This window comes from Embiotoca jacksoni, unplaced genomic scaffold, assembly GCF_022577435.1.
Source record: "Embiotoca jacksoni isolate LCO1_2020_lvr unplaced genomic scaffold, fEmbJac1.0.p SCAF_10, whole genome shotgun sequence".
Lineage (NCBI taxonomy): Eukaryota > Metazoa > Chordata > Actinopteri > Embiotocidae > Embiotoca > Embiotoca jacksoni.
The window spans coordinates 8,530,560-8,542,808 of NW_027185230.1; the positions used below are offsets into that span (position 1 = coordinate 8,530,560).

The 12,249-nt window shown below is 40.0% G+C and overlaps 1 protein-coding gene across 1 annotated transcript; it reads right to left on the reverse strand.

Annotated features, from left to right (window-relative positions):
• Positions 1–2,515: 2,515 nt before the first annotated feature.
• Positions 2,516–9,205, reverse strand: ccdc80l2 (coiled-coil domain containing 80 like 2). Its single transcript, XM_069159670.1, has 12 exons — positions 8,783–9,205; positions 8,574–8,662; positions 8,242–8,415; positions 7,961–8,112; positions 7,394–7,720; positions 7,016–7,241; positions 6,702–6,858; positions 5,596–5,732; positions 5,130–5,281; positions 4,718–4,821; positions 3,251–3,331; positions 2,516–3,030 (listed from the first exon to the last, which is right to left on the reverse strand). The coding sequence occupies exons 1-12, from the start codon at positions 9,123–9,125 to the stop codon at positions 2,696–2,698; spliced, it is 2,277 nt and encodes a 758-aa protein (XP_069015771.1). The 5' UTR covers positions 9,126–9,205; the 3' UTR covers positions 2,516–2,695.
• Positions 9,206–12,249: the final 3,044 nt, after the last annotated feature.

The window sequence follows — 12,249 nt, forward strand, 5'->3', positions numbered from 1 at the left end:
TAAGCATCTGTCTACTTCCTCTGAATGGTGTGTGTGTGTGTGTGTGTGTGTGTGTGTGTGTGTGTGTTTGTGTGTGTCACAGCTTCTCTTATCTGCAAACCTTGATCTCATGGATTTGCCTTTCTCTGGCAAACTCAGTTTCCCTCTGTGCTGAACAAAAACAGTGGCAGGTCAGAAGTGAAAATTGTTCCTTAGCAACCATATTAAACACTGTAAATGTGATAATGTGGCTTTGGTCAAAAACACCAATAATCGACACACTTAATAGACTTTACAGCGTCCGCGGCCGCTGCACTTTGGGAATAAGTTGGTTCCTCCCTCTCTGCTATGTAGCCATGATGGCGACTGTTGTGAATTGTTTGGTTAAGATAACATAAGTAATATGGTTCACATTGCTTTGATTACCAGTTCATATAAGAAATGTTGAAGCACACTGTTTACATTGTTTAGCTGTAAATGTGAGAAACGTAATGAAAATAATTTAGTTTTACTCTAGTCTTGATATGAGGATAATGTACAGCTCTGGTAAAACAAGTAGACTAATTATTTTTTTGTCTGTTCATGTATAATTATTTTATAATTGTATAATATAATTGTATTAAACCACATAAGTCCAAAGCCTGTCACCTTTCCAATGACCCCTTCCAGTTTGTGAAACACAGTGGAAAGCAAAGCAAACCTGACCAGTTTTACGGGTCATCAAATTCCACTAGTGGAAAAGCAGCTTAAAATCCTTCAACACCAGAATGATATCATCACCCTGAATAAATAGAAACCCTATAATAGGAGGACAGGTGTCAGCATATTCTTTCTGTGACTGACTGCACTAATTGTAGTTTATTCAATCTTAAGAGTAATAAGCCACCCCCTAGTGGATGTCATTGCTGTTGTAGTCTACAACTTTGCATGATGAAAAATTGTATGCACCAGAGAACAAGTCCTAGTGAATCATAACGAAATGTGAAGTCTCAGTAGACTCTTTAATGACGGTCACAAGTATTCTCTTCTGCCTTTGCAGAGCTGGTTTTATTACTGTAGTTTTAGCTTGTGACCAGGCACATCATAAAGCACTGGGTAAGATAATGGTTTGCACTGAAGTTGAGTGTGTTGAATCATAATTCTCAACATATAAATTAAACAAGTAGCCACACAGCTTAAAACAATGGGGAGAAATGATCTTATTGGTTGTTAAAGTAAAGTAAAGTAAAGTAAATTGTAAGTTAATTTATTTTAGCAGCTTTAGACCTTCAGGCGGATTTAGGATCACTGACAGCAAAGAGTTGACATTTGCTCTTCGTAGTCTCCGGGTCGATGTCCTCTGCTGCAGTTTATAAAACACTGAAAGATGTTACTATTACATTTACATAACTGAAACCAAATTAGTGAAAGGAAATGTGTATCCAGCTAAGAGGCAATGAGTATAGAATGAGCGAGTGAGTGTAGCTTTAGGAATTTTTCATGTTTTGATATTTGCTGGACATCAAATCTTCCTGCATATTAAAGGGGATTTTTAGTTTAGTTCACGAGAACATTTTGCATGGCAAATAACATTCATTGGTTGGAAAGATCTCATCAGGATCTTTTTCCACATCAGCAGTAACACAACCTGAAGTCTCTAATGCGCCTGTATAGCTGCTGTTTATTTGGATTGTCTGCATACCGACATGCAAATTCCACATAGAGGCAGTTCAGAAAGACTTTCTTTTTTTACTCTACCTGCCCACTTCTGCTGTTCTATTTTTACTCAGACTTCACCTTCTTGGGTTCTTTTGTGTGGCATAGTTAGACTCCATTAGAATTCAGTCACTTATTTTTGCATTTAAATCATTTTACTTTGGTGTATTTCATCATAACATTCCTGTTAGCGTTATCTACTTCAGTTCTTTCACTCCCTGCTGTAAATACTTTTTTTTTTAATTGCTTGTGTGAGAAATGTGCAGCAAGCAAAGTCTGTAAAAGACTAGAAAGTGTGTTTGTTGTGGGGCTTTTGACGTTAGGCCGTAGCTAATGGTTGCAAGTGTACCAAATCAAACCTTCCCTGTTTGGACAATTGAATTAAAGTATTCTTGGTATTCTTCTTGGGTACACTGTTTTATTTCCTAAATCTAAAAGCCTCTGTTGAAAAGTGAGATTTTGCTTTTCAAAGAACAGTTGTAAATCTTCTCTAACGTGCAGAGACTCCAGCCTTAAAAAGTCTTTGTTTTACTAACCCTGAGGTGCCTGCAGGCTGCAGCTCTTTAAAAACAGATGTTTAAACCTGTAGATTTCAACAGAAGAACTTTTCCTTTGTATATGTTAGTGATTACGTTTGAACTGGACAGAAGTGTTGCCAAAAAGCACGATCTACTCTATCGAATGAAAGTTTTTTTTCGGTTTGTCTACCGCAATCAGCAAATAATATCAGACCAGCAGCTTTTCTAAAGAACAGTTGAAGCATGTGCATATGCTTTTAGTATGACTTTCTTCTATGGAACCATTCTATTATTATCTCTTCAACTTTTCAAATGGACTTTTATTCATTTATACAATATATAGCTATTTGTTGTGCTATCTGACAGATACATCATCATTATCTATTTTGAATTTATACATTAATTCTTGTGAGTCCAGAAGATGAGCTAGTGAGGTCATTTTTTTTCACATTTCCTCTCAAATCTTCTTCGCTCTACGGCGGCGTCTTCCTCCTTTTTTCATGTTATTCCTCTGATCGGTGATAAAAGTACGACTCCTCTGCCCTGTCCTCATCATATCCACCATAGTGTCCCGTCTCGCTGCCTCCCCTTCCTCTGTCCTCGGGGCAGTAGATCCCCAGTCTCCTCTGCAGCCTCTCCTCCTGGAGGCGAAGCTCCATCGAGTCTACCAGGTCGTAGATGCTATCCAGGGACCACATGGGTGATGGGAACCAGGCCTTGACGTCGCTGTCCTTCCCCACAACCAGCATGCTGAAATAGTCCTTACTGATCTTCAGTTGTTCTCTCAGATTGTTGACCACGTCACGGGATAATGTCTCAACCTCACTCTGACTGCGACCTGGAGGAAAGATGATAAAGAGAGAACTAAGTAGTGAACTTAACACAATTTTTTATTTTTTTTTAGCTTTGACACATTTTTGTGATACATTTTTTCAACTGAGATAAAGTATAATGTCTGATAAACGTTAAAACCTAAACATTTTTATATTCTTTCTCATTAATACACACTATATTGCAAATAATTTCCGAGTTACTGGTCCCACATGACTGTGACTTACCGTTTAAAGGAAATAGCTCAACAGTTCCAGATGCTTTCTCTCCAGTTCCAGTCAGCTTTAACATAGCAAAGTGGCGAATACCTGAGGAATGATCCAAGAAACTGGATATTAACAATAAGGCCTAAAAAAGGACATAAAATACCCCACAGCATCATCAAAGAAATAAACCATTACTAGTATAAATAATGAAATACATTTATTAGGGCCCGAACACCGATGGTGCGAAAGCCCTATTGTTATCCAAGGAATTATTATTCTTTTTGTTCCTTATTTTTCTCCGCAAAGAACTGCAATTTTGGAGGCTTTATCATATTTAAAACCTCATGAAAGTTGGTACACGTGTGTCTCCCGGCGAAAAATGTTGTATTTTAGTGGAGTCGCGAGTGGGCGTGGCCAAATGGCTTGCTAGCGCCCCCTACACAGATGCCCCGGCAGCTTCATTTATTCGGCTACATTCATACTTTCACATGCTACGTCGAGTTGGTTGATCACCAGAAACTACATCTAGGTCAGAATAGTGTAAACATGTGGTTGATAATATATTGAGAATTTTGCCATGGCAATGCAGCAAAGTTTGAGGTTTCGCTGTGACACAGGAAGTTGAAGTTTAAGGTCAAAGGATGCTTGAAACCTCATGAAAAGTGGAACATACTGAGACGGCATGGTGACGGCATGGCATCTGTTATGTGTTTTGCGAGTGGGCGTGGCCAAACGGCTTGCTAGCGCCCCCTAAACTGCAGCCTAGTTTCACCGACATGCACCAAATTCGCTGGACATGTCTATCACACCGAGATGTACAAAAAAGTCTTTTGGCATCATGAATTTGTTTTCGTCGATCGGTGTGCTTGTGGCGTGGCGGCCATTTTGAGCGTTTCGTCATGAAACAACAAGTGACTGTAACTTTTATGTACATATTCCGATCTTCCTCAAACATTACATCTTTGATAACAGTCCCGCCCTGAAGACACCTGTATGGTAATATTAGCTCATAGTTATAGCGCCCCCTGCTGGAGACAGGAAACGAGGAAAAAAATTAAAACTGCAAGCGCTAATACGTGGGCCCTCGCACGCTGCACATCGGGGAGCCAGCGGCTGCGATACGCCAGCTCCCCAAGGTGCACCGTGCCAGGGCCCGCATATCACTGCTTGCAGTTTTAATTTTCATCTATAATCTTCAATATTTTGGCCACTAATCATGTTTAGGTGTTGGGCAATAGGTTTCTCCAGCTAAATGCATGTCTAGTTGTGGTTGATTTTTTTGAAATTATCAGTTTTTAATCTTTGTGCAAATTTATGTAAATTCATGACCTTTTTCTATATTCACTATGTAGTTCCCACCAATCAGGCTAACGACAGTCCTGGCCTTGTCTGTTTTTCCCAGTCCTGAAGGTTCAGAGGAGAAACCTCACTATGTTACAACATATTGCTTCAGAAATGACAAAGCAGGCAGTGTACTGTGGTTCTTACCCAGGTGACACTCCTGTCCACTGAGAGCAGAGAGCTGCTGCTGGAAAGAGTAGTCGTCCTCAGAGGAAGCAGAGATGAGCAGCAATCTCCTCTTAGACATGAACCTAGACGTCAATGAAAAGGCCGATTTGAATGTAGCTTTCATTTAAACAGTTCTCCTCCTGCCTCATAAGCTAGAAGGCCAACAACATTCAAGCACTATGAGTTATCCTCGGTTTTTAAAGTATTTTTTTAAATAGTAAATCTAATTGAGACATGTGCTGTGATAAAAGTAGAAACAAATAAATACACCCTTAAACTGAAGTTTTACTTAAAGGTAATAGTGATAAATTACAGGTAAAAGTACAGGTTTCTGCAGAGGCTGCAGATGCTGCTTATCTTGGTAATATGTGGTAATAATTAATGATGATACCTTAGCAGTGAATTCTCGACTACAGACTGTTGTGTGTCTTTGGAGCAGACTGGAGGACTCTTCCTTTCCTTCTCTTTTTCTAAGTGCCTCGAGGGGAAGTTGTCAATGTACTCAAACAAAGCTGAGCTCGATGGAGGAGCCTCAAAGACTCTCTGGGGGAAAGATAACAGCTGGTTAGATACAAAAAAAAAGACATCTTGTGAGGTGTATTTGTATTCCCATAGTTAATATTCTGAAAGAATCAGTTTTGTAGTATATGTTTGAAAAACAATGATGCCAGCTTTATTCCTGTATACATTCTTTCCAGATAAGATTAATATTGATGTTATATCCCTGAGTAGCTTTAAACTAGACTGCTTCCAGGTGTTAACATGTGTAAGAGCAGTGGTGAAAGGCAGCATTCACGCTTTTTAAACCCAAATGGAAGGACAACAACAAAAACCTGCCTTATGTGAGACTTTCTTACATTGGGCTTGATGTCGTAATCTGTGACTGTCATTGAGAAGAGGTCAGAGGAGGACAAGCCAAGCTCTGCTCTCAACAAGGAGATCAGGCTTGTGTCTAAGAGCTGGTCTGACAGGTCACTGAGGGGGGGCTCTGACTCTGAAACACACACATACACAAAACATATCAATGAATGTGTGTGTACAGATCCAGAACTTCCACAATGTTGAATCAACACCTATGAACAATGTTACAACTTCTAAAAACAATATTTATTGTATGGCTGTTGTGTTGGATTTTATCATGTTGAGCAGGAGTTTCAGGTATATATCTTCTACAAAGTCCACCTGTGATTTTTAAGGATTTGAACCAAGTTGTTGGTCACGGGCTACAGGTATACCTGTTGAAATGTAGTTTTCTAAAAAAGCACAGTGTTGTGAGAGACTCAAACTAAACATTTATCCTGATAGACTGTATGAGTAAACTAAATCAACAAAAGAATATTAAAAATGTATCTTATTGATATGTTTATCCAGAGCAATGAAAATGTAACTGAGAAGGACACCAGAGTATTGTATGTTAAACTCAGACTTTGATGTTTACCCCGAGACTCGACCTTTCTGGTGATTGTGTTCTCAGCCAGAAAAAAATGCCTTGTGCAGTCTCCACCTGCTTGTGTGAAACACCAACATCGGAAACTTTAAAGGCTTTTTTCTGTAGTGCCACCATCACGTCAAACTTTTACCTCAGCCAATACTTTAGTTAATAACCTAATACCTTCAAAATCAATGACATTTCCCATCATCCACTATTTTGCTCGTAATTAGTAAATATTAGCATGCCAAAGGTTAGTTATTTTTTAGTTTATATCATCGCTGGATGTTTGGCCAAAATGCGACCTCACAGAGGCACAAGCATAGTGAAGCCTTAGTAAAAAATACAATGTGTTCTTCTGTTGTTTCAGACCAATCAAACATCATTTGGGTATTTGAAAAAACATGGCTCATATCTGCATGAGACTTTCCGCTAACTTGCATCACCTCTAGAGAGAACCTGTCCAAATGTTTTAAATGCAAATATTCAAACACACAACATCACACAAACAGACACAGATACACTTCCTACTACCGAGCTGGTGGTGCTGCAGCGTGAGCGTGGCTTCACGTTCTTCACCCACAATGGTTGCCACGGTGATCTTCCTGATCGCGAGTTGACAGTGTTCCTTCTCGTTCTCCTCCGTCTGCTGGACGTATAGCGTTGCATCTCTGCTGGGCGTTGAGATCAGCTTGTTTCAGGACAACACAAAAATAGACACATCGATTTGTAGGACGATACCGATCAGGTACTCATACTGTACATCTGTCCGATGTTTTTCATGCATTTATAATGTGGATGCCAATGTGCAACAGGATATACAAAAGAAAATACAAGGACGTTCTCACCATCAACCTTCTTCCTTTAAAGCTGTCCACAAACTCTTTCAGGGCTGCTTTATCCTCCTCACTTGCCTCTCTGTTGGACTTTTTCCCTCTTCCTTTTCCTTTCTTTCCTTTCTTCCCTTTGCCCTTTTTCTTAGAGCTCTGTTTTTCCTTTACATTTGGCTCTGTTTTATCGTCTTTGTTTTGCCCTCTGTGTTTTTTCTTTCCTTCTACAAGAATGGAGTCAGACCTATAAAATATGAAAAAAAAATGGTTTGATGTTCATCCAGTAGTAAAAAAAAAAAGAGCATTTATCTGGTGTACGGAGATGAGGAGGCCTGACACACCAGACACCAGATGTAAAACACAAATCAATTTTCACAAAATATGTAAAGGCAGCACCTGTCTTTCTTCACGTCCTCATTGCTTCTTGAAACAGGTGGAAGACTGGAAGCTTTTTCTTTTTCCTGTTCATTCGAAGTGGTGGGATCACCACCGCTTGAGTCCTTTCCCCTCGTGGACCCCCCAGCAGGCCCTTTACGAATAACAAACCTTGACCGTCCACTCAGTATATCCTGGATCTTACTCTTCAGGGCAGCTTTTTTGTCCAGAGGAGGTTTCCTTTGTAACGGCACCACTGAAGTCACATTTCCTCGCCTCTGAGGGCTCAGCACCACCTTCTTCTTCATCTTTTTTCTTTTTACAAGTTTCTTTTTTGTGGTTTTACACCTGAAACATGACAGAAAAGTCCTGAATTCATATTGTGCTACATGGTTACTTGGATCATACGCATACGTATGAACATTCTGACCACTTTTGCATGAACAGCACCTACAAACTTATGCCCTTTTTAACAGAGTTTGACTTGCAGCTGGCCGGCGGTTTACTGCATATCATGCAGTACTCAAATGTGCACTGTCAAATAAACCCTAAAATACATGCTCCAAAGAAACAGTGGTAGAATGGCACCTCAAATTAGATCCTTTTCTGGTCAACTTCTCGAGCTTCCTCATGGGGAACTGATCAACGAGCTCCAGAATAGCCTCGACACGGACCGGATAAGGGAAATGCTCACTGACCCTTAGGTTCTTCTTAATAACTATCATAGTGAACACTTGCTCCTGAAATAAATGGTGTTAAGCACAAGTCAGAAGCAGGTCAGCTACAAAACAATTCAGAAACATTTCAATTAAGAAAAAACAAAAAGTATCTGAAATAAATTGCAATAAATCAAAGTGTTTATCTATTACTTGGCTAGTGAGCTCCAGGTAGTGCAGCAGTTTGGAAACTGTGTCAGGGTCCAGGCTCTCTACTGTGGCATCCCCTTGAAAGGTTGTTTTCTGAATCCGACCTTCCATCATGGCATTCTGGATGATGGTTACGATGAAGGTATCTCTTTCTGCTAGATAGCAGTTCAGTTCTTTCTGAGAGACCAAAAGTGAAAGGAAAAGATTTATAAAACATATAGGTATAAGGCTGTTTTGTTGGAATTTCCAATGTAGTATTTTCCCAAATGAAAGTAAACAGTCTGAAAAAAAAATCTAATTAATTGATATTGAGAAAATAAATCTCGGCACAGTACCTGTTCCATGTCTTGTAGCTGTTTCTCCATCATACGAAGGTAGTTGTCATTGTGTGATGGCGCTGTTATCACCCACAACCGCTTTTTACCTGGAGGGGACAATGGGAGGAGGTGTGTGTGTGTGTGTGTGTGTGTGTGTGTGTGTGTGGAGAAATTGTAAGTAGGCAAACATGCAAACATACATCAGTTGATCAGTTACTTTCTCTTGCCTGCGAAGTCAGCCAGGAAATCCAGCTCCGTAGCCAGGCTCGATGATGACTCTCCAACTCCCCTGTTGTCTCCATGTTCTCCATGGTCTTCTTCCAGCCCCAATCCATGCTCAATTCCGGGAGGGAGGTCTGAATAGTCTCCCCAGTCCCTTACATTAGGGTCCAAATGATCCTTTGGCTTGCTGCTAGCGATGCCCGGCCAGGCACTGAGCAAACTCGGGTAGCTGAGGCTCCACAAAGCAGCAAATAACAACAGAGAGTGTGACGTATAAAACTGAAGCATTGTTTCTGACAGAGCTGATAGATACGTTTGATGATCAGCTGGAACTGTCAAGCAGCTCATAAATCCTCATCTGAAGTAAATATACATGTATCGTGTTATTCTCACCACTGCTAGGTCTGAGGCTGCAGTGTTGCATTTAAAAAAAGGATTATAAGGATTTGCGAAAAAGGGATTCAAAGTTTCAAAAGCTCACAAAATGTTGGTTTCCATACTTTGAATCCAAACTCAAAACACCACCGAAGGCTGCAGCATTCTGTATCCGAAAAAATAAATTTGGTCAAATGTGGAATCTGAAAAGTAGATGGACGGCAGAGACTGCAGTGATGTTAACCCTTCTCACAGAGGAGAGACTGAGTGTGAGACGCTCCTCCGCTCGCACACAAACACACACTGCTGGTTCACATTATAGCCCGGCTTTTTTAACAGGAAACTTCTGGAATTTTCTGCGACTTCAAAGCATTTTCTTCCACAAACTCTCTCTCTCTCTTTCTCCGTCACACACACACACACACACACACACACACACACACACACACACACACACACACATCTGTGTGTATGTGTGGCAATATGTACCTACTCACGTACAGAGTATCATACATCCACAGGCATTCGAGTGCACACACTCATTGTTGCCCCACATTGTGTTTGATCAAAAGGCTAAATTATCCCAACCTGCTTCAGGGCCCATGCTGAGCATTAGGTCCTGACCTCTGACCTCTCTAGACTGGGGTCAGTGAACAGACCGACAGACAGTAAAATGTTAAATTAAACCAAATTATTGCCCCAGGACAAAATTATTATATTCAACACTTTTGATTTAAACTTATAACTCCAGTTATCCATCGGACACTGGCACCTGAGTGAATTATTAATCACACACGACTGCAGGAATAAAAGTGAGTGCTGAGAGAACAAGGGTGGAGAAGTGGGAGTTTAAATGAGTGCAGCCCTAAAGCCATTTGTTCAGTGGGGGTTAAAGCTTTTAAATCAAGGCAAATGACAGCAACCATAAATAACCCAGACCGGAAGTAATGCCACGTTCTAGAAAAGTTCACACCAGTTTAAACTTGTGAATCTGTGGCAAATGTGCCCACAGGCGAGCTAACCTTTATGAGCTTCTCAGGGAAAAGTACTCGACCCTACCATATCCTCTCCCACCTAAAATCTGACCATTTTAACAACACAAAAGCCTTAAACTGCACATCTCGTAATTTTATCCATAACCATCTCAACTGTCTCCTCCTGCCAAGAATCAAACCTACAAGTCACTTTAAATAGCTGGTATCAGCACAAGACCACACAGCCCCTCAAACCTTCCAAACACAACCATTAACAATATAATGTATGTTATACGTAGTATAATCCTGACAGAAATCCTGTGTTGTCAAGTATTTAGGAATGAGATTAAATTTAGTAATACAGTAGTTGTAATGTAAATAATGTTGTCTGTAATCCTTACATCAATCTATTTGACACTCAAATGTCTAAGGATGTTTTTAAACAATCATAAAGGAAAAAAAAAAAAAAGCAAAATGGATCAAAACTGTTTGTCTTTATATTGCATTTTGAATTTAACACTGCAACAGGTAGAGTTACTCACTTTGAAATGGCTGAAAACACCAACCTTTTAGAGTCACCACTGTCATTAATGTCCATGCACCTGCTTCTTGACCTGAGTTACAAATCTTTTGGTTAAATTTATATTTCTTAATGCCACCGACAAAGAAGAAGAAATGAAAGGGGAATATACAGGGAAAAAGATGTGAGCAAAGCCAATACAATTTGAAGTGCTGTTTGTAGGGTGAAACGGTACAATGAGAACCAGGCAGAGCAACAATGCATTCCTCTCTTTGAGCCTGATAAAGAGAACCAGATGATCAGTATGTTTCGGTCTTTTTATAATGTAAACCGCGAATGAATGTGCTGCAATGTAAAGCTGCAAATAAAATAAGCAACATCAGACAAAGAAGCTGCTGTTTCCTTCTATTATTTTTAACACAGGGTGTGTCCAAATGTTTGCATCATTGTTTTCCAATAACAAGGAGTGTGTGCATGTTTACGTGTTGCATTTACGTGTTGCCATTTCTAATCATCTCAACAACTGCAATAAAATGTTCATCAAACCAACAATAGTATGAACAGCAGTCTTTATAAACATAAACTGGTTTTAATGCAGGCTTATACGAATAAAGCAAAGTGGGCAACTTACATTAGAACATTAAATAACTGTAAGAACTTGGTTTCTGATCTAAGTGATTGAAAGGCACCAGGATGAATCAAGCCTGGCTGACAGCCTGGTTTGGAGCAGGCTAGCTGCACAGAGTACATATCCATGGTAATTTATATGCCACTGCTTTCATAAAACCAAACCATGGTTTAGTTCAGCCAGGCTACCAGGAAAATCCTGATTTAATCCCCTTATCCAGGTTTTAATGATGCAGACGAAGCTGTGAAAAATAGTCTGGAAACACCAGGCTACAAAGCACACACTGGTCTGTCTCACTCCCTGTCTTCTCCCAGTGTGAGCTACTACAGGCAGGTGAAGTTAATGATTGATAACTGTTGTATATCCTAGATTATAATCCAATTCACCACACTGCAAACCTCTTTGAGTAAAGGAGCGGTCTCCAACTCCATTGCGCCTCATCTCCTTTAGTAAACCAGCAACTGGGTATGTGCAGGTCCAATTTTTTTTAAAACTAATTTCAGTGTAGAAGGAAAATGAAGCTTGACGTTTTTATACCACAGTGTAAAAGTGGTTATAAAACTGTGATAGAGCACCCCCGAGTGGAGGTAAACAGGGTTGCATGTTCAGTATGATTCAGTTTTGGGACGCCATGTCTGATCTAGAAGATGACATACATGCGCATATTATTAGTCAGTTACTTTATAATTGCATGTGTATTTGTCTGTATAGTCGTGGTTTAAATGTACTTGAACATACACGCATCTAACAAAAATGTGATTTTTCACACCAAAGTGACACCTTTTACATGGAACATAAATGTGATAAAATAGCCTAAAACGTGCACCGTATGTTCGATTCATTAACATTTCAAAGTATGCTGCTGTTAAAAAAAACAACCCAGACACGCGAATGGCTGTTCGCGTCGCTTTACCGCGCCGTCAGCGACCGCGCGCATCAAAAGTCGTCGGATATCCTCTGATGCAGATCATATGA